General features: G+C 38.7%; 2 protein-coding genes across 3 annotated transcripts; one reads left to right on the forward strand and one right to left on the reverse strand.

The window, feature by feature from the left end:
• Window positions 1–471: 471 nt before the first annotated feature.
• Window positions 472–6,828, reverse strand: LOC117501129 (sodium/bile acid cotransporter-like). Of its 2 annotated transcripts, none has more exons than XM_034159961.1 (5): window positions 6,406–6,828; window positions 2,155–2,359; window positions 1,809–1,987; window positions 637–836; window positions 472–550 (listed from the first exon to the last, which is right to left on the reverse strand). In XM_034159961.1, exons 1-5 carry the CDS (start codon window positions 6,819–6,821, stop codon window positions 513–515), a joined length of 1,038 nt encoding a protein of 345 aa, XP_034015852.1. In that variant the 5' UTR covers window positions 6,822–6,828; the 3' UTR covers window positions 472–512. The 2 variants fall into 2 exon arrangements, with proteins under 2 accessions (XP_034015852.1, XP_034015851.1); XM_034159960.1 differs by having other exon boundaries at window positions 483–554.
• A 2,142-nt stretch (window positions 6,829–8,970) lies between these two features.
• On the forward strand, window positions 8,971–24,485 carry LOC117531943 (protein max-like). Its single transcript, XM_034195130.1, has 5 exons — window positions 8,971–9,039; window positions 9,135–9,170; window positions 16,208–16,315; window positions 23,624–23,747; window positions 23,847–24,485. The coding sequence occupies exons 1-5, from the start codon at window positions 8,971–8,973 to the stop codon at window positions 24,029–24,031; spliced, it is 522 nt and encodes a 173-aa protein (XP_034051021.1). The 3' UTR covers window positions 24,032–24,485.
• The last annotated feature ends 221 nt before the right edge of the window (window positions 24,486–24,706 follow it).

A 24,706-nucleotide genomic window follows, 5' to 3' on the forward strand; every position in this document is an offset into this window, starting at 1 on the left:
TAGAAAATTTGTACAGTCACACTGATTGTTAGTGCAGAAGTACTGTGGTCTGCAGCGGCAGTAAATTACTCAAACATGCAACCAAGATTGAGCATTTTGCAAGAATTCTGGCTCTTACGGTTGCTTAAATGTTAACTTGTAATGTGCTACAGCTTTTTATTTTCTTATTGTTTCTGCAAATTGGTCATTTACCCATGATCTATTAATGGCATCAAGTCATTCATTTTGTAGTTCTTCTAAAAAAAAAAAAAAAAATGTTAATTCCTGTGTCATAAATTGTCCACATTTCAGTCTTGTAACAGAAACAAAAAAAGCCTCATTGTTCCTGTTAATCATGAATTTTCTGCATTAAAATTTAGCTAGGTAAAGATTAGCAGCGCTACCAGTTACACATGATACCACTGTGTGTCAAAGTCACGGGTGAAGAGGAGGAAGACATCAGGCAGTGAAGGTGCTGATTCGTTGGATTCTTGTCCAAAATTGCTTTGTTGACGCTCCAGATTATTGCTGGATCACTTCTGCCTTCTCATGAACACTCTGGTACACTTTTCTTTCTGTACAAGAGAAGTGTGTGTGTGGTTATGGTATACAGCCTGCTGCTTTGTCTGCTGTGGGGGAAACAGTTGTGGTATTTACCCTTAGCTGCTGGTTTCAATGCCTGATAACATCTGATGCACAAAGCGAGAAGCAGCGCCTCGCTGACCTGCAACATGGTGTAAATCAGAGGGAAGATGTACATGACTCCAATTACCTCAGGTGGAAAGGCCACCTTTAGGATGGCCATGCTCAGCTGCATGTTTTGGCACCCCGTCTCCATGGAGATGGTCCTCCCACATCTAAAAAGAGGTGAACACATTTTCATTAGTGTTATGAAGTTATCACAGTCTGATTGGCAGTAACTGATGTTGATTCTTAATTTGTAAAAACATTTCTTTCCAGGCAAATGTACATGAAGAAGTATGTCCTACTGAAGCTCTGAGGTCTACTGGTGACTTTGTTCCCAGGTATCCATTAGCGCAGTAGATAACAGAATATTTATAGAGGAATCCTTCAAATGGTGATGCAAGCACCAAGTTTGGTGCAAATACTTGTTAGACGTTACTCTTGAAAAAACGAGTGGCCGCTTGAATTTTCAATAGGGGGCCAAGTAGGGGTCAATTGAAGAATTACACAGGGGTCAAAATTTAAAAATGCTTCAATCATATTAAAAGCTATACCACATTGTTTGTCTGATCATAAATATTCCCAAAAGGTAAAGTTTGGACCATGAATGACTGAATGTGACAGAGTTACAGGGTTAGAGTTTTAAAAAGGAATAGTTTGCACCATCTGTCATGCCGAGTTATCATGTTACGGGGTAACATATAGAATAGAATCCAATAGACGTTAACACTGAAAGTGAAGCTTACTGTATGTAAAACTATAAGACAACTTAATCTATAATTATGAAGCTAACTGGATGGAAAACCTGTATTTAAAATTAGCTTATAGCTAACTTCATCAAAAACTATGATTATCAAGATAAGTTAAAACTACTTAATCTAAAATTATGAATAGAAGATCACTGAACGTAAAACTCTATAATACTAATGGAACAAAAATCTAATTGAATTAATTCAGTCAAGGCAACTGAATAGAAGACATCTGTTTGAATATGAAACTTAATGAACATTAAGCTAACGGTGAAACTAAACAAGTTAGCCATTGTGTTCTTCATCCTGTCATGGAAAAATCAAAGGTGAAACGTGTAAGTAGGAAGTTGGTTGGGAAGTTTGAAGGATAGATGCACATTGTGCACATTCACTTACTTATGATCGAGTCTGCATATGAGGGCTATGACATATCCCAAAACATAGCCAGTCAGCGGCATCAACGTAGCAATAATCATAATGTCAGATGAAAAAGCTGTCCAGATTACATTTCCAAAACCCATGAAAGTCAGGATGAAATGTGACAAAATGGAAACCATCAAGAAAAAGATCCCAAACTGTTAAAAGAAAAAAAAACCTTTGAATGAATGATAGTTGTTACAGCTTTTTAGTTTTTCAAATAGTTTAATCTGAGCATCAGAGTCTGGTGACAAAGAGACTTGTGAGAAGATGATATCACGTGTCCTATTGCCTGAAATCAGTGCGGAGATTTCAGGTGACTTACCTTAGAGATATATGGTGAAAAGCTTGGTTTGTAATGGTTAATGGCGATGCCAACGGCACACGGCACCACAGTTGATATGAGAGCAGTGATGATTTTAACATAGGGCACAGCTTTTTCCAGGCCGGGGAAGCCTTGGCAGTAGATTAGAAGCAGCAAAGGCATCAAACCAAGTGCAGCAGTATTGGAGAAAGAGGTCATTACGATGCTGAAAGAGCATTAAAGAAACAAACATTTTATGCATGCATCTGAAATGAAAGAATCTGTGTGTGCACCAAGTGTTAGTCTTCAAACACCCAGCAAGAGGCAATAAATGCCCCAAGAAAGGTGCCACGTTGCCAAAATGTTAAAGGCTAATTGCCCAGTTTCAAAAAGCTTGTTAGAATTTCCATTGCATTACGCATAGGTGCAATCTCATAACGATTACTAACAAAGTTCATTAAATGGTGACTGAGACTTTGGTCATACAGTCTTAGCAAAGTGCTGCTTATCCCCAGTGTTAAAATTGGGCCATATCTGGTCAGTATTCTACACAAACATGATGAGTAGGAAAGAAATCCCCTGAGGTTCCAGACACACATAACATATGAATGGTCAAACACACAAAGTGTCCTCGTGCCCAGTGGTGAATAAAATAGTTGCTTTATTTACAGTGCATCCAGAAAGTATTCACATCGCTTCATTTTATCCACATTTGGTTATGTTAAAGCCTTATTTCAAAATGGAGTAAACTCATTTTTTTTCCCTCAAAATTCTACTCACAATACCTCATAATGACAACATTAAATTTTTATTATTATTATTTCAAATTGCAGCTGGTCTGCTCTGTGTCACCCTGATCCCGTCAGATCTCAGAAGCTAAGCAGAGCAGGATCTGGTTAGTACTTGGATGGGAGACCTCTTTGGAACACCAGCGGCTATGTGTGTTTCTCCAGGTAAAACTGGAGTTGTCAGGAAGGGCATCCGGCATAAAACTTGTGCCAATTACCAATGCGGATCTGGCTGTATCCACTGTGGTGACCCCGAACAAAAAACCAGGAGCAGCCGAATGGACAACATTATTATTTCAAATTGATTAAAATTTTTAAAAATTGAAATCACATGTACATAAGTATTCACACTTACTTTGTTGATGCACCTTTGGCAGCAATTACAGTCATCTTGAATATGATGCTACAAGCTTATTGCACCTATCTTTGGGCAGGTTTGCCCATTCCTCTTTGCAGCACCTCTCAAAGCCCCATCAGATTGGATGGGGAGAGTTGGTGCACAGGCATTTTCAGATCTCTCCAGAGATGTCTAATCAGATGTAAACAGGATGCATGTCAGCTTCATGGCAAAGGCTGTGAATACATGTACATGTGATTTCTTAGTTTTTAAAATTTTTAATAAATTTGCATAAATCTCAAAAAAACTTTTTTTTCTACATTGTCATTATGGGGTACTGTGTGTACAGTTATGAGGGGGAAAATGAATTTCATCCACTTTGGAATAAGCTATAACATAGAAAATGTGGAACAAGTGGAGCACTGTGAATACTTTATGGATGCACTGCACATAATCTGGTGTGAGATTTCATCGCTATGGCCCTTGGGAGATGTTTTGAAGGATCAGTCCCTCCTGCCAAATTGGTCATGTAAAGGTGCCAGATAGTCTGGTCTATTGCTCAGTAGTATTTGAATCGTCCCTGATATGACCCAAACAGTGTAGTAGGTCAGGGCCCTCTGAACGCAAGCAATGGGATTGTGAGAGGAACATCTTAGGTCTGTAACCATCAGGTGCTGAGTAATTGTGCTGTGACAGCTACAGATGGACGTACATGCAAATGGAGCCCATTCCTACAGCAGGAGTGAAAAGTGAGCCATATGTCAATTTAAATAATCTAAAATAAAGTTGCCACTCCCTGCTTTCCCATATGTCGGGAATATGCAAAGTTTGCATTGGCTCTGATTCTTGGCATCTCATATTCCGATATCCAGTGGCAGGCACAGCTAATCAAAAAGTTAGCTTCGATGACCGTTACTGTGTTAACTGAAAAGTTAACTTTTATAAAGCTAAACTGGTAAACCCCTAAAAAATTTAATTAAAATTTTAACATTATTTTTGATAACCTGTCTGGAATTAGTTTGTTCACAATTTTAACCATAAGTCAAAACTGCCTTGCTGTGCATGTCTCCTGTGAAAATAAATGATCTTTTTTTTTCTCTCTCTCTCTCTCTTCTTTTCTCTCTTGTAGCCAGGCCTCCTCTGCTGGCAGAGGATTGAGCTCTGCCTCTCATAGCTGTCTGTCTGCTACAAAACACGTAACAGGCAGGAACTAAAATGTATGCTTTACAAATGTTTTTAACTGTTAAGCTTTATCCACTATGCCCACAAAACGATATTGGCGGTTTAAAAGTTATCGGATATAAATTTAGTGTAAGTTAATTGGTCTGCTGATGGTTTTCAAAGTTAGCTGAAAAGCTAATTAGCTAACAAAACGTTAGCGGATTAGCAGATTAGCAGAACTGTTCCCACCACTGCCGTTGTCATATTGCACCCTTTCCAAACCCACTCTGTAATGTGGGTCAAACTCTTTTCACTTGTCTATCTGAAAAGATCAGCATAGGTAAGATGACCTATATTAATGACTCAGCTGTGCCTAGTGTTGTTTTGCTTGAATGAGTTAAACAGACAATGGGGTGTCATTAACTAATAGGAATGGTGTCTAGACTAATCAGTAGTCCTCTTTTGATGTGTCGGAGACATCAGGAACTAGGATCTTCCTTATTTGGATAGTCGTTTACCAATGTGCCTCATAGACGACTTGACTTCTCCCATAATACGTAGTTACCTGTCACAATTACTGATTCTCACAGTGATGCTTAATGTGCTTCAACATCATAAACTGTTCCAGAGGAGAGGAGGTTCTGAATGCATGAGGACAAATCTGGTGAAGTCAAGTGCAAAAACTTGTCAGCTCCCTCATGGCTTCATAATTTCTTGATTTCTTCTAAATGCGCATTCATATGCTCTGGCTTACTTCATCTTGAATGAATGAATGAATATGTTTATTTCGGTACAAAGAAAAAAGAGAAAGCTTTCAGTAAACTAAGTAACCGAAATGGTGTAGGTAAAAGCAAAAGCTTTTATACACCTACCCCTTTTGGCTCAGTAAATTTTACTCGTCACAACAAAAGCAAACTGAGCAGAACAAGCAAAACACAAACATTTTAAGATAATCAATGAACATAAATTTCTCATTGCACAATCCAAAAAGTAATAGTACATTAAGAATAGCAGATTGTGTGAAAGCATGTTCCTCTTCACATTCTGTGGTTTAATATTCCACTATTAAAAAGAGTATGAAAGTAATCCTGTGAACAGTCTACTTGTAAGTTTTTATATGGACATTCTCAAACGTTTTGTGAGTGTATCTCATGAGGTTATGTATGATGGGCAAATTTTATTTAAAGATTTAGGTAGTAAATATTTTGCATACTAAAGGTTTGGTCACCCGCATAGCAAAGCGAACTCTATGTATAATTAGAAACAACACCAAATGTAATCATTGACTCCGCTGTTGCAAGGAAATGAGGGGAAAAGGCACCAAGTGGCCTAATTGGATCTAATGTTTCCCAATCCTGGTCCTCTGGAACCAAGTCACTGGATTTTTTTCCATTTGCCCCTGATCTACTAAGACCAGATCAGCTCAGGTGGGTGTATTTAGAGCAGTGGAACACCCCTGTTTATGTGCAAGTGGAGGTGGGAGAAATAGAAAATGTGTAGTACCTTGGATCTTGAGGACCCAAATTGGGAAACACTGTAATGCAGACTACTACTTTTGCACCAAGACCATTGGATACTGTGTGTAAAGGGTTGTAGAAGATACATAAATCATTGTGTACTCTGAGAATTCACACAAATCATGTCTGGATATAAAGACCTTCCAGGTCTACATTGATTATGTCTACTGTTTCCCATAGCAACACAGTAAAATTTATGTGACTAATTACATAGAACTTTCTTTTAGATTTTAATAACTGCAGCTTCATATGTTGGTGGTTGGATGTAATTAGAAATGGAGCTAATATTGATTGATGGTAACACATTTGATTGCTATTCATGTTAACCAAATTGTGTGTGCAATTTTTTTTTTGCAAAACTGTCACAGTGGACCCAAGACTGGTCATCTAGGCTTTAACATCAAGATACTGTCTAAAACTATGTTGTGATTAGTATTCATTAATACCGAAGTGCCGTGTTGGTGGTTACCTGAGATTGATGTCACCGTTCACGGCCAAAACAAAAACATTGGATAGGGTTCCTCCAGGAGCGCAGCCACAGATGAGCACGCACACAGCCTTGATGGGCTCCAGTTGAAGGATTTTGGCAAAACAAAAAGCAGTCATGGGCATGATGCCGAACTGGGCCACTATTCCGATGGCTGGTGCTTTTACATTCTTCATATGGGTCTTAATTTTAGAAATTTCCATCATGCAGCCAAGTGCTACCATTGCGACAATGACGCAAATGATGGAAATGATGTTGGTGATGCTATTAATGGTAGGATCGATATAGACAAGTACATCTGTGCTTCCATTTAGAGAGACATTCTGGCCGTTGTAGATGTTAGACGTTTCCATGGTGAGTTTTTTTACATTCGTTGTGGTATGGATCCCACTGTGCATCAGGCTTCACCTGTAATCACAACATAAACCTAAATATTAAAATAATAGTATTTATCAGCTTTATATAGGCAGTGTGGTGGCCAAGGGGTTAGCAGAATGTTCCCGGTTCAAGTCCACCTCTGCCCATTATGTAATGAGCTGCATCAGAAGGGGGATCCAGTGTAAAACTTGTGCCAAATCAACATGCAGATCCATCACAGGCCTGCTGTGGTGACCCCAAGTGGAAAAAAAGAGAAGCTTAATAGACTTACTAAAGTTAATCAGCTTTATATAGTTCACTGACTTCCAAATGGGGGTGTCAGTACACAATATCATACATTAAATCTTTGATCTGAAATTTTTACCCACTTTTTTGTTGAGTTGTCCTGTTGAAATTGTTGCTTTTTTTACCCTACATTTTCTACATAATAATTTGACATATTACATCTTTATAACCTGAATTAGCACATTGCCCCGTGGGGTTCCACGGGCTCTACATTGGGTAGTGTTTATAAAAATAGGTAACTGCCATTTTTTCCAAGGGTGGTAATAAATTATGCAAAGTTTCTATATGGAAATGCGTGTGAGTTCAGAATGTAATTATCAACATCCATTGTTCACTGTTGTTATATAATATCCATAATTTCTCCAGAACTTTTAGTCCTATCAACGGTCCTATTTGGCGGTATGCATCCTTGACCCAAACAGCAAATGTCAGCTTTCTTGGTTTTCGAAGGTACACATGCATACATGTACACAGAGGCCACTTGGGTGATTTACCGCCTCTGCTGGAATGGCGTGTGAGTTCAGAATGTAATTATTGTCATCCATTGTTCGCTGTTATTAGTTAGTATTCGCAGTTTCTCCAAAAATTTTAGTCCTATCAATGTTATTTTAGCGGCATTCATCCTTGACCCAAAATACATAAGCATACCAAACGGCAAATGTCAGCTCTCCCAAGTTTGTCCGTGATCGAAGTTATACAAATGCATACACGTTCACTTGCCTTTTAACATATAGATACAATGTGTTCAGAAAGCACTTAATCCCCTTCACCTACCCTTTTTTTTTTTGTAAGTAATAGTCTTACCTTTTTCAAATGGCAAAGTTTTGTGATTATTATGTGTCCGTTTGCTCGAAGATGTACATCAAACCTGCTGAATGTTGTCATGAACAATGAAATTCATGGAGCTTGTTTAATATTTATTGTGGAGAGGGTGGGCATGGTCTAAAGACTGAGATAATAATTCATTAAAACTCCTGTATGAGTAACTACACGATGATGGAATTAAATTTGACCCTTGAGACTATCGGTGAGGACGGTTTTTCCCATTCACAGACCTGCATATTTGGAGATGACCTGTAAATATATGAAAAATATGTGAAATCTAACCTTGTCTGTACTTTTCTGTCAGCACTCTCAGCACAAAAATTGAATCTGTCGTCTTTCTCGGCATGAAACCACCGCTTCTCCTCAGGCAACCAAGAAAAAGGTCAATGTGAGAAACACAATTTTGGTTTATGAAACAAGGCTACAAGGTTTTATGAAAGTCCAGGGTTTTTTTAAGCAGTTATGTCTCCTAAATATTTACACGCATCCACTCTTCATTTCCATTCACATCATCCTAAATAATTCATCACACTTCCAATTCAGTTTCTGCACATCATCCAACCTACTCTGTCTTTTTCAAAAATTTAAAATGTTGTAAAATAAATGCAAATGATCCAAATATGTGTAATTAGAATGTTTACTAAAATACTGATTAATGATGTTTTCGTAGAATAGAAAAACAGACAAAATCTATGTGTGACAGATACTGCAACGGTTATCTTTGAGGTTGTTTTTGTTTTTTTGTTTTAAGGATGAAGTGGATAGGTGAATCTTTCCATGTCAATGTTTGTGCTTGTTAAAACAATAAAAATGAGTTGGACAGGTTTGTGTGCATTTACGTATATAGCGATCTATAAAAGCAGAATTAAATATGAAAATTAGTACTTTAATCCGAACAGGGAGAAGCGTTTGCAAATCCGTGTTTTGTAGTCACGTCTAATTGCGTGGGGTGTGGGGATTGTAGTTTTAATGCGTTTAAAGAATTGACGCTCAGGGTTAGCTGCCGCTAAACCATTCACTACACTACCCACAGTCCCTTGCTCTTGTTACGCCTGCGCAATGCGAGTCTTCCCGTACACGTGTAGGCGAATCACGTGTAGACGAGACGTCGACCGTCTTGTCTCTGCTGTTAGCAGAGCTTGTGGTTGCTTGATTTTATTTAGCTCGAGTTTTCGCTACATCTTTTTATTTAATTTTTCGCACTTTTTTTTGTTCTCCATAAGAATGAGCGAAACGATGACATCGAAGTCGACAGCGATGTATGTGATTTTAGTTTTCTCCTTTATGCATTTTAGCTAAACAGGGTTCAGCTAGTTAGCTTAGCTCGGGTTTGTTTTTGGCTAAAAGCAGTTTTCAGGACAAGCAGAAAAATGCTGTTTGTATCCTTTAGCTGATCGATACTTAACTAGAATTGTACTTATTTCGTTTATGAACCCATTCTGTCAGTTGGTAATATGCTTTCATCACAAAAGAAGCACATGTTAATGACATGAGCTGAAATTAAAGCCGCAGTTGTCGTAAACATGATGGCTTCACTGACAGCAAGGTCAGCTGAGCGCTGAGGTGGCGCTCACGTTTTATGTTCATTAACTGGTGTGGAAAACTTAAAAAAAAAAAAAATCTGTGATGCAGCAATTCTTGATTGTATTTTGTCATAATTGGCTTAGCTGGTAAAATTTACTTTTTGATTACCACACTAGAAGAGTGGACCACATTTTATGACAAGCGTTTACCATTTGATGTGTTATATTTCGATTTCAAAAAAAGCCTTTGATTCGGTACCTCATGCTAGATTAATTTATAAACTACAGAGTTATGGTATTGTTGGTGAATTTTGTTACTGGGTTGAAGATTTCCTTAGAGACAGGAAACAACGAGTATGTGTTAACAGTGCAAAGTCTAAATGGTTGAGTGTAACTAGTGGTGTTCCACAAGGATCGGTCCTAGGACCGGTTCTATTTTTACTATTTATTAATGACTTGCCTGGTGCAATATCAACCAAATTTAAGCTCTTTGCAGATGACACCAAGGTGTATCATCAAATCTTGTCCCTAGTAGACTCAGCAAATTTACAAAAAGATATTGATAATTTAATGTTATGGTCAAAACAATGGCTTAGGGTTTCATGAAGATAAGTGTAAAGTATTACATGTAGGTCATCAAAATCCATGGCACCTAAGTGGCTCTCCTCTTTTCTACTCTCCTATTTTACTCTTCCTTTTTAGATATTTAGATATACCTTTGTATACTGGCATAGTTCCACCTTAGAATTGGAATATAATATATAAGATATACCTTACTGAATTTTCATGAATATTTCATGAATGGCAACATGTTAAATCCTGTAAGTGAAGAGAAAGATCTAGGTGTATTAGTTACCAACAAATTGTCTTTTTCTAAATACATAGCCAAGGCTGCTGCTAAGGCTAATAGTGTGCTAGGCATGATCAAGAAAGCATTTACATTTATTGACAGTCATTTTTGGTTTTGTATAAAAGCTATGTACGGCCACATCTTGAGTATTACGTACAAGTATGGTCACCATATTTTGAAAAAGATAAATTGTTACTAGAAAAGGTGCAAAGACGTGCAACCAAATTAGTACCTGGTTTGCAAAATTTGAATTATGAGGAGAGATTAAGTGAATCGGGTTTAACAATTCTTGAGAACAGAAGAGTTCGGGGTGACCTAATAGAAATGTACAAAATTTTACATGGTTTTGAGGCAGTCGACTCCAATACTTTATTTACTAGACGAAGCTACAGTGGCCTTAGAGGTCATGAACAGGGAGGCTGTGGAACATCCTCTCTGAGCACATAGTACTCTCACCTGATGTAAATTCCTCCAAAACCAGTTATGACAGATATTATACCACCTCAATTTAAATGTTATTTGAATGTTATTTTAATTCTAAGATTATTTGAGGCTCGATTTGTGCTTCTATTTAATCTCTTAATCATAATAATGTCATTGATCTGATTTTAAATCTAATGTTCTTACAAGTGTTAAATTTTGTATCACTTTAATGTACTGATGTGTGCTTTTACTATACTTTGTATATACCTATTTATACACACAATAAAATGAATTATGATTAAAATTGCGATGCCATGACTGGAGCTCAGTGTGCACATTTGAGCCAAGAGGCAACTTTGAGTCAAATGACAGGGACCAGTTTCAAGTTTAAGCACCGCAGGGGCTGCTGGGTAAGTTCAAAGGTCAAGTCACATAAGCTTTGCTCATTCACTAGATAAAAAATTATAATAACGTAATCGTAATTACGAGATTGGGGTCAATTTGTCTTATCTAGTGAATGCAGTACGCTTCCATACAAAACGAATGCATGAAAAATAGATAAAAAATAAAACCCCAAACATTGTCATCATTTTTATCAAAGCAGTAAACCGCAGTATTAATAGTCGCAGTTTTTCTCCATATTTGGGTGATTCTTTAACTACGGGCACTATTGGCCTTGTAAATGTAATTTCCACCACACCATTGCCTTACAATATAAAGCGCCTTGGGGCAACTGTCTGTTGTGATTTGGCTCTATATACATGTGCTCTGATGTCACTGTTTATCTCCATAGAAACTACACAAACAATCTTTCATACAAACTGTTTAAAGGGACATTACAGTGTTGTGGTGGAAATTATGGCAATAGTGTGGGACAACTAAATTTTGATCACAACAGTTGTATGACATTGAATACCCCAATTATGTTTTGATTATTTTGCTGATATTTTATTAAGAGATATTTTAAAACAGAAAAAAATGTTTCTTTACCATTCATTTTTATCATTGAAGATCAAAAGTCTGGGTGTGGGACAAGCACAAAACAGCAATATTTGCATATAATGATGGTGAATAAAGGTGAAAAAGTCATCATAGACTACTAGAACAAAGTTCTTAACACACTTTCATTGTAAAGATAACTATAAAAGTGTGAAATTTCCCCTTTTTTCTGTTTTTCATACAATATGATCAAAGGACATAATAAGTGCCCGTAGTCTAAGAATCACCCATTTAGAAACCCTTCCAGAAACTAGCGGCTCACCTGTGTTGCGATCATAAACATTACACAAACGCACAAAAAATAAAAAACAAAACCCCAAACACCGTCATCTTTATCAAACGCAGTAAATCGGAGAATTAATAGTGACAATTTATCAGTGTGCTATTAACTGAAACCATTAACTGAACTAACGATTCACACTGGAAGTGACTAATAAATAAGAAGTTTTGTGGTATAGAATGGTGCCATAGAATACGATCTATGTGGTACCACACTTTTGAACTGTTGACATACTGTTTTTGTCTACAGTGTAATTTATTTCAGCTCTGTAAGCTGTCATGTTGCAACAGCAGTGTCTTTGGGATCAGCGTCTGCAGCGTTTATGTGACTTGACCTGTGACACAGAAGGGTTACTTGGCTCTCCTGCCATGCACAATGATAACTCCAAACTGGTCTAAAAAAATGCATTCATGTTAAATCTGCTGAATTTCAAAAGAGGTCGTGGTTATCTGTATGTAGCCATATTAATCATACCAACTCCATTCGTGTGTAGCGCTTCTGATTGGTCAGTCCAGATCACATGACTGAGGCTTCACTTTTGTTTTCTATCTGTGTGTTGGACCGAAATTGAAGTGACAGTGAAGTTGTCATACATGCCACGTTTGAATGCCTGTGGGATCAACCATAACCTGATAGGTTCATTAATGCCTATACACTGTAAGAGGAAGCACCAGAGACGTTGACAAATTCATGCAAGTAACACTCGTCTCAAAGCAACAAGGTCGGGGGTTTGATTCCACCAGTGCCCAGTTTCTTTCAGTGTGAAGTTTGCATGTTCTCTCCGTGTCTGCAGGAGTTCCCTCTGGGTACACTGGTTTCCTCTCCCATAAAATGTGTGTATTACGTGTGTGGAATGTATGAGGACCCTGCGGTGTTTGCTCCTTGTCTCTGTATGCCGTGGCTGGTCAGGATATCCTGAATAAAGAAGATGCTTATCATTTTTCTATGAAGTATCAAAAGTTGGACCAAATTGGAAGTTTTTTTTTGCTTCCATAATTGGCCAATATTTCTTATAAAGTGAACCTATTCTGTTGTTGTGTGGAACGGATGTGGTGGAGGTATGTCATAGAGTGGAATACTTTGAAATATCTCAAATCTAAGGCTGGATTTCCACATACTTCATGGGTGATTCTTAGACTACGGGCACTTATGTCCTTTGATCATATTGTATGAAAAAGAGAAAAAAGGGGAAATTTCACACTTTTGTAGTTATCTTTACAATGAAAGTGTGTTAAGAAATTTGTTCTAGTAGTCTATGATGACTTTTTCACCTTTATTCAGCATCATTATATGCAAATATTGCCGTTTTGTGCTTGTCCCACACCCAGACTTTTGATCTTCAATGATAAAAATGAATGGTAAAGAAACATTTTTTCTAATGTTTTAAAATATCTCAGAATAAAATATCAGTAAAATAATCAAAACATAATTGGGGTATTCAATGTCATACAACTGTTGTGATTTTTTTATACAAAATGTAGTTGTCCCACACTATTGCCGTAATTTCCACCACAACACTGTAATGTCCCTTTAAACAGTTTGTATGAAAGATTGTTTAGGTAGTTTCTATGGAGATAAACAGTGACATCAGAGCACATGTATATAGCGCCAAATCACAACAGTTGCCCCAAGGCGCTTTATATTGTAAGGCAATGGTGTGGTGGAAATTACATTTACAAGGCCAATAGTGCCCGTAGTTAAAGAATCACCCTCATATTCTGTCTGCGCTCCCTCTGTGATCCGTGTACAGAGCTGATAGACACCATTCAAGTCAGTGCTACCTGTTCCACTTGCTCTGCAGCTGAACTACATACCACTGCACGGATGTAGGAGCTGAAACATAATTTAATGGCCAATCAGATTGTCAGTAATCACACAGTCATGCCCTGTCGTCATGAATAGTAATGATGTACTTACCTGTTGTAGATGTGGAAGAAAAAATAACTAGCTGCGGAACAACCTGATGGTTGAATTGCTGTATTTATTTGACCAACAACTGTACATTTATACAGCACTCATTATGCTTACACCGGAAGATTTTTTTTCTTTTTTCAAACAGAGGAGAAGCTGTAGCACTTTGTCTCTTTTAAATACCAATGGAAGCCATTTCCTGCAACTTTAGAGGCAGAAGAGACTAGAAAATTCTGCTTGGTTGCCCACAAATTGGGTTAAAAACATTCTAAATAAATAAAAATAAAGTTCCATGTAGGTATCAATCTTGCTTATCCATCCATCCATCCATCCATTTTCTTCTGCTTTATCCGGAGTCCGGTCGCGGGGGCAGCAGCTCAAGCAAAGCCGCCCAGACCTCGTGATCCACACACACCTCCCCAACTCCTCCGGGGGAACCCCATGGCGTTCCCAAGCCAGCTGAGAGACGTAGTCCCTCCAGCGTGTCCTGTGTCTTCCCCGGAGCCTCCTCCCAATGGTACGTGCCCCCAACACCTCTCCAGCGAGGCGTCCAGGGGACATTCGGAAAAGATGCCCGAGCCACCTCAGCTGGCTCCTTTCGACGTGGAGGAGCAGCGCCTCAACTCCAAGCTCCTCCCGAGTGACCAAGCTCCTCACCCTATCTCTAAGGGAGCACCCAGCCACCCTGTGGAGGAAACTCATCTCGGCCGGTTGCTTATTTATTTTTGTATTTATATGATGAATGCTTTTTTTATATACACACTAACAAACGGATTTTTAGCTGTTTTCTCGATGTGAACATCTTTATTCACAGTGAGCTCCCCGTACCCCCCCCCCCATTGCAGTTGCTGAGCACAGAATCCTGAAGGTTCCCACAGTTCTCTGTTTCACGGACAGGGGGTACCGCTACCGATGGCACAAAGAAAAACAAACAAAATAGCCCAGGCTTTTTTTATTTACTTATCCTTTATTTATACAGGCAGTGCTTTATGACTCAACACCTCATTTGCAAGAGAGACCTGTGTCACATATACAAATTACAACATTTCCAAAAAAGAGTATTACAACAACATTGGATAAAATATCACAAATACGACAGCATTGAATAAAATATCTAACTAAAACAACACTAATTTCCTGTAGACGCATTCTCTAAATGTATAGACACATTGTCTTTGTTTCCCGCTTGCGCTTCCTCAAGATTCACGTGAACAGAGAGTCAGCTGAAGGTGTTTGTGAAATGGTGCTCTAAAAACCTTAGCATGATGTCTGATATTCCAATAGCAGCTATTTTTTTATTTATTTTTTTTTTTTATACATTTAACCAGACCAGTGAGGGAGGGGAGGTGTTAGTCTAGTGGCATTGGGCTTTGGACCAGAGGATCCTCGGTTCAAATCCCAGCCTGACTGGAAAATCACTAAGGGCCCTTGGGCAAGGTCCTTAATCCCCTAGTTGCTTCCGGTGTGTCGTGAGTACCTTGTATGGCAGCACCCTCACATCGGGGTGAATGTGAGTCATTGATGTGTAAAGCTCTTTGAGCGTCTGATGCAGATGGAAAAGTGCTATATAAATGCAGTCCATTTATCATTTTATTTACCAATGACGTGCGAGTCTTGCACATTGAATCTTCAGGAGATGCCTGCTCTACGAGCTTACATGGAGACCAGAGAAATCACTCCGCAAGATTATCTAAGAAAACAGAGTGAACACCTGAAACCTGGAAATCGGTATGATGGTGCTGAGAATGTAACAGCCTGGCGCTGCGCCATGTTTCCATTGCTTATGGAGAGCCCTGTGTAGGCTTTTTCAAACAGAATTCCCCAAATTTTGTGTGTTCGCACACGACACCAGGTGATTTCATTGATTAGCTGATTAAAGACTCTGAGTAAAAGAAGAAGAGCGTTATCAGTGAGATGAGCTGCTGATGAGTTTAGTTTCAGGTCATCACACTGGCAGAAGACGGGCAAAGATTCTGCCATGACCAAACCATACCTGGCAACCCCAAACCCCCCTAGAACAGCTATTGGACTCCTTCTTTGTCAGACATTTAGACCTGTACTGTTCCCTTCTTGTACACCATACAAATCCTGCCACTCTTTCTGATTATGGTGGAAAATAACCCATCAGACTAAATTAATTCCATAGTTTGCTTATGTTTATTTTTTAGTACAGTTCTGTAGTTCATTAATGCAGTTATTGTGTTCTGTTTTCCACAAATATGTCTCGTATTTGGTAATCAGCTTTTCTTGCAAGCAGGTTCCAATCATATGCTGCACGCGGTATTTTAAACTTTGGTTGTTCTTTTCCAGGCGGACAAGCGAGCACATCACAATGCGCTGGAACGCAAACGCAGGGACCACATTAAAGACAGCTTTCACGGTTTACGAGACTCTGTGCCTTCATTACAAGGAGAGAAGGTGAGAAAATAGACTAATCCTTTTAAGGCCATTTGTCACACCTACAAGTCCGGAACAAGATCTGTGCCAAAGTCTCTGTTCTGTGTTTGGTTCTGTTAGTTTCCACCCTGTTACTTGCACCCTGTTGTCTTCGTCTGTGTAGGTTGTGTCTCCTCAGACGTGTGTGTCTGACGTTGGGTTGTTTTCCATCTGGTGAAATGTTCTGTTTGAATGGAGAAAATTGTCTTTGCTTTGTGTGACCAAATTGCATAGCTTCATCTCCCCACGTGTTCCCGTGGCTCATCCTCACTACTTCTGTTTCTTTTCTTCTTCTACTGTTTAATAAGTGACAATAACTTGCCTCAGTTTCCTGTCATTGGTCTGAAAGTCTAAACTGTCCAAAAAGTGTTTTCACACTGCTAATGAACCAGACCATTCAGGTTGATCTGGACCAAGACCGCATCTTTTGATCGGACCAGAAGCCAGCTTTCTCACCTGTTGTATTTTCTGGAGTATAAGTTGCACCTGTCCAAAAAAAAAAAAAAAAATCCAGAAAAGAGGGGAAACAAAACCCTCCTTGAGGAGGATGAAACACACTTGAGGTGCACTGGAGTACAATTTTCACCTTTTTTCTCTGTAATCAGCTCTTTAATTTGTTTTTTGCACATTGTTGTAGTGTACTTATATTATTGACGTTAATTTTTAGTGCTTAGATTAGGGCTGTCACGATTAGGAATTTCTGGAGATGATTAATTGTCAAATAATTGCGATTGACGAATATATTGTCTATTTTTTTTTTGTTCCCTTTATATTCTACTATTGTAGTATAATTACACAACTCTGGAAGAACGTTTGGCTTCTGTGAGTGGAGAAACTGGGAATGATGCAACATTTTTATTTTTATCTTCGTTTTACATACGGTTCCAACTTTTTCTGAATTGTGGTTGTTTCTGTTGCATTTTCTGAAATTGTTTCTCCTCATCAGTCACGTTTTGTGCTTAAACACTGCATTAAGCCCATATTGAACAAATAAATACCTTTGGAAAGCTGTTAAAGTTCAGAGTTCTCAACTGCTTTTTGTGATCTGTGCATCTGAACATCACCACAGCTTCTCCATGTCAGGGTTTTTTTTTTTTTTGTGGCTCAGTTCATACATATATTCTCATTTTTTAAATATGTATTTAAAGCTATTTGACCGTTTATTTCATCTCATGAACTCATAAATTCAGCATACGACGCGCACATGGTGTGAACAGAATGGTAACGGCAGAATCACACCTTTAGAGAAAGTTCAGAGAAGTAAAAGCAGCTCCACGTTTTGTTTTTTTGTTTTTTTACTTGTTCACTCGAGTTAAAATCCTCTCTGCTCCGCGCTCGCTGCGCTCTGATGGTTCTCAGACTGTAATGTGTCGCGCCTGCATTCAGGAATCTCCCTCACGCACCCCTCCCTCGCAGTCTGCAGCCTGTTGACTCACAGGCACACACACACACACTGACAGCTCCACATTTTAGACGGCTTTTGAAGAAGACGGCCACTGTTTTAATTGGCCGTCTTATCCAAACGGCAGGACAGATCGCTCTTCAGCCTCCATGTTATTGGCCCGCCTTAAGACGAGAGCGAGGCTGCAGCACAATGACGTCAGATTCTGAGTCGGTTTATGCTTTGTGGATAAAATAAATAATTCACGGTAATCGCGAATATGAATAATAATTGTGAATATGAAAAATAATCGCGATTGACCAATATTGTAATAATTGTGACAGCCCTAGCTTAGATTCTTGGGAAAGCCCTATGTAAATAGTTATTATAATTATTAAAGAACATGATTTTTTTTTTTTTTTTTTTTTCCCCTTATGCAAGTCATACTGGACTGTAAGATGCAGGACTTCCCAAACTAGTAAAGAAAAAGAAAACCTGTGACTTAAACTAAAAAAAAAAAAAAGTATTTTGAATACGACTCGCACCAAACTGAGAAGTCCAAAGGCCGAGATCGAATAAAGTAGGTATGAAAGCATCGTAAGACTTGTTGATAATGTTAGCACATCTCATCTGGACTTAGCAACCACTTATAGTTATATTAATGCACTCTGTCAAGATATTACCCAACATAGAAACATGACTGTGTAGATAGGCTGCTCCCTGAATGCCGGTGAATAATTTGATGTTTATCAGAACCTTCTTTGGATAAAGTGAAGAGAACAAACTCTTCCAACAGTCGGTTTTATGTACTGACGTTCAGGTGGAGAACATCAGCTTAGAGATGATCAGAGGACTCAGCTGGTGCTGTGTCTCTAATAACGTTGGTGTAAATATGAAGGCTCCTTAATCTTGCATAGCTACATTTTCCGGCTGGTTCTGCAGCTCTGCAAACTTGTTCACCCACAGCGGTTAAAGCTTCAACTGAGTCAGCTGGATTTCTGTCATATTTAGCACCTTTATCAGACATCTTCCTGGATTGTGACCATCAAAGACACCAACTTAATGCCATTGTTTCATGTTTGCCCGGCTGTGATTGGTCCAGCAGCTGCTTGACGCCAACATATGCCATCAACAGCTTTGTGGAAAGCATCTAAAACATCAGTTGCATGTAGCGGTCAGAAAGTTGTTGAATTACTTTTGGGGAACATGTCTTCTGTTGCTCCAACTGTGCCGATCGATAAATGGAATTTGTTTTAGTCATTTGTTTTGCTATTTTGACAGTGACGCAACTAGCGAAGCTCCTCTTTGAACACTTGAAAACAGTCCGATTTGCTAATTCTTGGTTGTTTTGGTGTTTATTGCTGGTATAATGTAGTTTGGGTTTAAGAAGAATTGTGATTGGTTTTCTATAATATACGATTATATTATATATATAATATTATATTATATATATTATATATAATATACGTTTTATATAATATACTCGTATACGTATATACAATTAAATTGTGACTCTGGATCTGTTCAACGCTGTACAAGTGAATAACTGGTGGTTTGGCACATGTTTGCCATTCAGACATTAGGTGTTTTGAACAAAGAACCTTCTTTTTTCCGTCCATTCATTTTCTAAACCCGTTTATTTCAGTTAAGGGTCGCATAATAAATGACACAGGCATCAGACTAAACTCAACACTAGACTGAGGTGCAGACAGAACTGCGGTGGTGAGAGGTTGTATGTGGTTCCTCTGATCCCAGAAATAAAAAAATGGATTTTTTTTTTTTTTTTTTTTTTTTTTTAAGGCTGCTTACATTCTGAAATACACCAGATTATGTATTTTATGGCAGACAATCCATCTCTGTGGTTGTACACGTTGATATGCAGACTTCACATTTCCAACAGTGTACACATTAATCTGCCAAAATTTTTGGATGGAAGTACACTTGTGAACCTGACTGGTGTCGTCTTCAGCCTGATCTGTGTGACCGCCCACAGAGAAGGGGTGCATTCAATACACATTAAGGGGGTTTTATCAATGAAGTCTAGTGGAGTATTTGGTAGTACAAGCACCAAATTTGGCACAGTGAATCTTGTGATACTACTTAGGATACCTGGTCCAGGGTTCTCGCCAGCGCAGTTGAGCATAGGGGGCCCCTATGATGTGATTTAACCAGCATAGGGAGCTTTTCTGTTTTTTTGACACGTCGCATGTTATTTAATGTCCCAGTTAGCAACACAAAGTGGCCTTCAAAATGCAGGAAAGTGTTTCAAAGGGTTATAAATTTCAAAGTTTTCTTGGTGGGGGGGGCTCCTATAATACTTGCATCTAAAACGCTCGTCGCGCAGCTATGCTCCGGTAAGTTCCCTCCTATGCTGTGAAAATTATCCCACAGGCTAGGTTCAGAGAGCACCCACCCCTCCACACACACACAATTTAATGAAACCATATTTTTTCGATTCCCTGAACTCTACAGAGTTTGAAATGGAGAGGTAACAGAAAAAATATAGGGTTCAACTTGATCAAAACACCGTTTTTCTTATTATACTTCAAATTGTCTTGTCCTCACCCAATCACGGGCTGATTTTTTTGCATTTTTGACATGCATAAAGGTTGTATAAATGTTCTGTATATCATATAAAACTATACATTTTTTAAAAACTTAGATTCGCTAGATTTACATGATGTCCACTATATTTCTGTGTAACAAAGGACAAGTTCACAGTATAGCATAGTGTCAAACCATGTTTGCAGCCCTAACCCACACAGACAATTTTAAAAAATTTTCTAAAAAGTTTATTTTACGCCAACCAAAGTTAATGATAAATCAATATCTGCTAGATAGTATCAAACTAGAGATCTCTGGCTTTCATATGACACCAAAATCAGTGATATGTGAAGGAGAAATCAAATAACTACATTATAATTCCATATTTATGCTTCAAGTTATTGCAATAGCTTTCTCTGAGCCACACGATTGTCACATCGATTTCTAGATTAGAACTTTGTGTGCATTTATTAGAATCATAAACTAAATCAAATCCTGTGGTAGTACTAGTGCAAATGTTCTTACCTGAACATTCTTCATCAGGAGAAAAGATTAACATATAAAAATGTAAATGACAGATAAAAGGTTAAAACTACGCCTTTCACAGTGTATTCATGACCTGGTGTCCACACATTATCTACACTAGATCAACAAACTAGTAAATGGAACAACAAACTAGTAAACGGAACAATCACCAGATTCTGCACAGCTTAGTCATCATCACTGTCTGAATCATGACACTGGGAGAAGTCAGTGTCATCGTCCTCATCGTCCGACTCTTGCAACTCCATCCCACTGTCTGCACAGTCCACAAGGCTCTGTGGCAACACTGGACCAGCAAACCACAGTGACGTAAGCTGGCCATCGTCTATGCTCCATCCGTGACCCTGTGGGGCAGGCACCTCAGGCGAAGCCTCCAGGGCTCTCTTCCAGATGGCAACCTGGTAGTTGCACCTGTTCACGTGTTGCAGGAGACGTCTTCTGCAAGGTGGTAGAGCTGACAAGTCAACGTTTACAAAAGGTGTTCTAAGTCACCTGCAAAATCATAGAAACTAAACATTAGACTTCTTCCTTTTTTCTACATATTATCATTATGTATACTGAGTATACCGGTTTGATTGTTAATAAACCGGACTAAACAATTGTATTATTAAAATGATTTCAAAGATGTCAGCATGTGCTGATGTTCTGACATAGCAGATGCAAAGGCTTTTCATGTTACCTGAAAAAAAACTTGCACAATTTTTGCTATCTAAACATGATAAAGATGTGCTTTAGATAACCCAAACTAGATCTGGTCTGCATATATCAACAGTATGTTATTAAAATAGTGGTAGTATTAAAAACAAATTTATATTTGATATATTACACAACTTATTCAAGGACATTTTTCCACGTTAAGAAGGTGAAATATTGTAAAAATTTACTGCGTTTAAGATGCAGCATGTGAATTTGAAGCATAAATACGGAATTTTAATGTAGTTATTTGATTTCTCCTTCACATATCACTGTGATTTTGGTGTCATATGAAAGCCAGAGATCTCTAGTTTGATACTATCTAGCAGATATTGATTCATCATCAACTTTTGTTGGAGTAAAAGAAACTTTTTAGAATTTTTTTTAAAATTGTCTGTGTGGGTTAGGGCTGCAAACATGGTTTGACACTATGCTATACTGTGAACTTGTCCTTTGTTACACAGAAATATAGTGGACATCATGTAAATCTAGACAATCTAAGCTTTTAAAAAAATGTATAGTTTTATGATATACACAACATTTATACAACCTTTATGCATGCCAAAAATGCAAAAAAATCAGCCTATGATTGGGCGAGGACAAGACAACTTGAGGTATAATAAGAAAAACTGTGTTTTGATCAAGTTGATCCCTATATATTTTTTTTTTCTGTTACCTCTCCATTTCATACTCTGTAGAGTTCAGGGAATCTAAAAAATATGGTTTCATTAAATTGTGTATGTGGGGGGGGGGGGTGTCCCTGGACCTATTCCAACCTCTGGGCTAAATATATTGCTGAGAGCCCTGTGGTCCATTGGCCACTTCAAAATTCAAGTTGGTGGCTATTTTCCAAGGTGGCCACCAAAATGACCTGTCAAAAATCAGGTTTGCATAGAAATGCTCTTATTTGATCTATTAAAATATTGATGTTAAATTCCATTTTGTTGCATTTGACTTGCAATTTATGGTATTTGTTTTATTTTGCTCATGTGCCAAAGAGTGAGTGAAGTTTCTTACATTTAGTATTAATAGTTTCCACCCAGCACGTGTTTTGAAAGTATTAGAAAGTACGCTTATAGGCAGGGGTTCACGTAACTGGTACTCTTGGTGCTCAAAATCATTGATGCACAGTAGACAGAGGGAAACATTGTTCCTGCAATATGCCATTGCTTTCCTCCTATGAAGTGTTTCCTTTGTGTTTTCTGCTGCGCATCATTTATTTTTAGCGTGCACATGCACCATGAGTACCAGTTATGTGCATGCCTGCATATAGGTCTGTTGGGCACCGTAGTCTCGTTTGAGGGTGGGCGATAAAGGGGTTAAATGAAAGAGCATATGATGCAAAAATTGTACTTCCAGGGACAGCCCCATGATCATTACTCAAATGAAATCTTGCTAAAACTTAGCAACACAACCTCGTCTTCCCTTCTCCACTGGGAACTGAAAAAGCTGCACTTCTCACGACTGCTTCTGTGATTGCAGCGGAAAACAAAACAGTACACCATCTTTCTGTGTGAAGTGATGCTGTGTTTGTGTTGCGCACTGGCAGGCTGTCCCCGGAAGTGCTCAAATCCTGCGATATCACGCAGGGGTTCAAGCGAGGCTGCGCTGCCCCATTAAAATCTGTTTCAATTTGAATATATTGTGGTCGTGTTGTTTTTTAATGTCTGCAGTCAGCATGGTCAAATGCCAATTTATGCCACTAAAAGTGTGTTATAATGTTGTTGGAACATAAAAAAATTAAATCTGGCATGTCTGAAAACCTACAATTTGACCCGAAGATCACACAAATCAAAAAAGCAACGACATTTTTGTGAGGAAATTTAAATTAGGCACCATCTTGGATTTTACTGATGTTGTAAAACAGATCCACTGTGATTGGTGCATTTCTATGCAAAAAAAGTAAGTTTTGATATGTAATTTTGGTCGCCATCTTGGATTTTCAGTTGGCCAAATGACCAGATTTGGCAAGTCCAACTTTGGGAATCATCATGCCAAATTTGGTCATGGTACCAGCATTTGCACGATTTTGCTATTGGATTTAAGTTGTTTGGCTTTGCTTGAGTTTCTAAAGCAGTTAGCTTCAAACCGTGCGAAGGTTTTCCTAACACAAAAATTTGTCCAAACAGGCTTCCCGTGCTCAGATTCTAGACAAGGCCACTGAGTACATCCAGTATATGAGGGGGAAAAACCACACCCACCAGAAAGACATTGACGACTTAAGGAAGCAGAATGCACTGTTGGAGCAGCAGGGTGAGTCGAGCTTTAAGACGGACCTGATGCCGTCAGAATGTGAAATGCGTTTGAAAGGGACTTGCCACTTTACCCCCCCTCCCCTTTCTCCCACTGCAGTCCGTGCACTGGAGAAGGCTAAGGGGACCACTCAGCTCCAGACAAACTACTCCTCTGATAGCAGCTTGTACACAAACCGCAAAGGGAGCGCAGTGTCGGCCTTCGACGGCGGCTCCGACTCCAGCTCCGAGTCAGAAGCAGACGAGCCGCCCAGCAGAAAGAAGCTGCGCATGGAGCCCAGCTAGACTCCCTCCAAAAAGACTCTGGCCCTCCAGCCCTGACTCCTCTTACTTGTCCGCACACGGTCCGGCCTTCTTGTTGAAGGCGGCAGCTGAGAAGTGCTTTTACATATTAAACACGTTGAATTTTTTTTTTTTTTTAGGTTTTCCTGGTAAGTTCCTTTCACTCCTCCTGTGGCCCGTCTACGAGACTCTCGATATCCCCACCCTGGAAAAACAAGGCAGCTGTGTGGTCCTGAAGCACTTATTGCTTTTCAAACTTCAGCGCAACCCTTTGATAGTCAAACGTGGAGAAGTGACGACCAGTGAACTGATCGCGACTATTTTTGTTGTTTGGAACAAACCCTACAATTTGCCGAAGGTATTGTGCAGCTAACGGCAGTTAGGTATGATTTACCTTTTTAATAGTTATCATTTAGCATAAACAAATGTAAAGTTGTTTCAAGGGGTGGGAAGAAAATCTCTTACGCAGGATGAATTTTTGTCTTTTGAAATAAATTCTATTTATAGTGATGCACCTATATTGATTTGTTGCCCGGTGATCTTGCATCTTCTCCGTAGTCTGTCTTTGCTTTAATGTTTTACAAAGAAACCACCAGTGTGAACTTGTTCACACTGTTTTTGCCAATATTTCACAGGTTTCAACAATTTTATTTTATTTTAATCAGATGAAATATTGGT

The sequence above is a fragment of the Thalassophryne amazonica genome, chromosome 19 (assembly GCF_902500255.1).
Source record: "Thalassophryne amazonica chromosome 19, fThaAma1.1, whole genome shotgun sequence".
Lineage (NCBI taxonomy): Eukaryota > Metazoa > Chordata > Actinopteri > Batrachoidiformes > Batrachoididae > Thalassophryne > Thalassophryne amazonica.

What these genes read in the sequence shown, in the direction of transcription:
- LOC117501129 (XM_034159960.1), bottom strand. Translation starts at nt 6,821, where the DNA reads ATGCACAGTGGGATCCATACCACAACGAATGTAAAAAAACTCACCATG. An exon ending in AACGGTGACATCAATCTCAG is followed by an intron (nt 2,360 to 6,405) that starts GTAACCACCAAC and finishes ATGCTCTTTCAG; the next exon opens with CATCGTAATGACCTCTTTCT. An exon ending in ATATGCAGACTCGATCATAA is followed by an intron (nt 837 to 1,808) that starts GTAAGTGAATGT and finishes ACCTCTTTTTAG; the next exon opens with ATGTGGGAGGACCATCTCCA.
- LOC117531943 (XM_034195130.1), top strand. Translation starts at nt 8,971, where the DNA reads ATGCGAGTCTTCCCGTACACGTGTAGGCGAATCACGTGTAGACGAGAC. An exon ending in TCGACCGTCTTGTCTCTGCT is followed by an intron (nt 9,040 to 9,134) that starts GTTAGCAGAGCT and finishes GTTCTCCATAAG; the next exon opens with AATGAGCGAAACGATGACAT. An exon ending in TGCACTGTTGGAGCAGCAGG is followed by an intron (nt 23,748 to 23,846) that starts GTGAGTCGAGCT and finishes CTCCCACTGCAG; the next exon opens with TCCGTGCACTGGAGAAGGCT.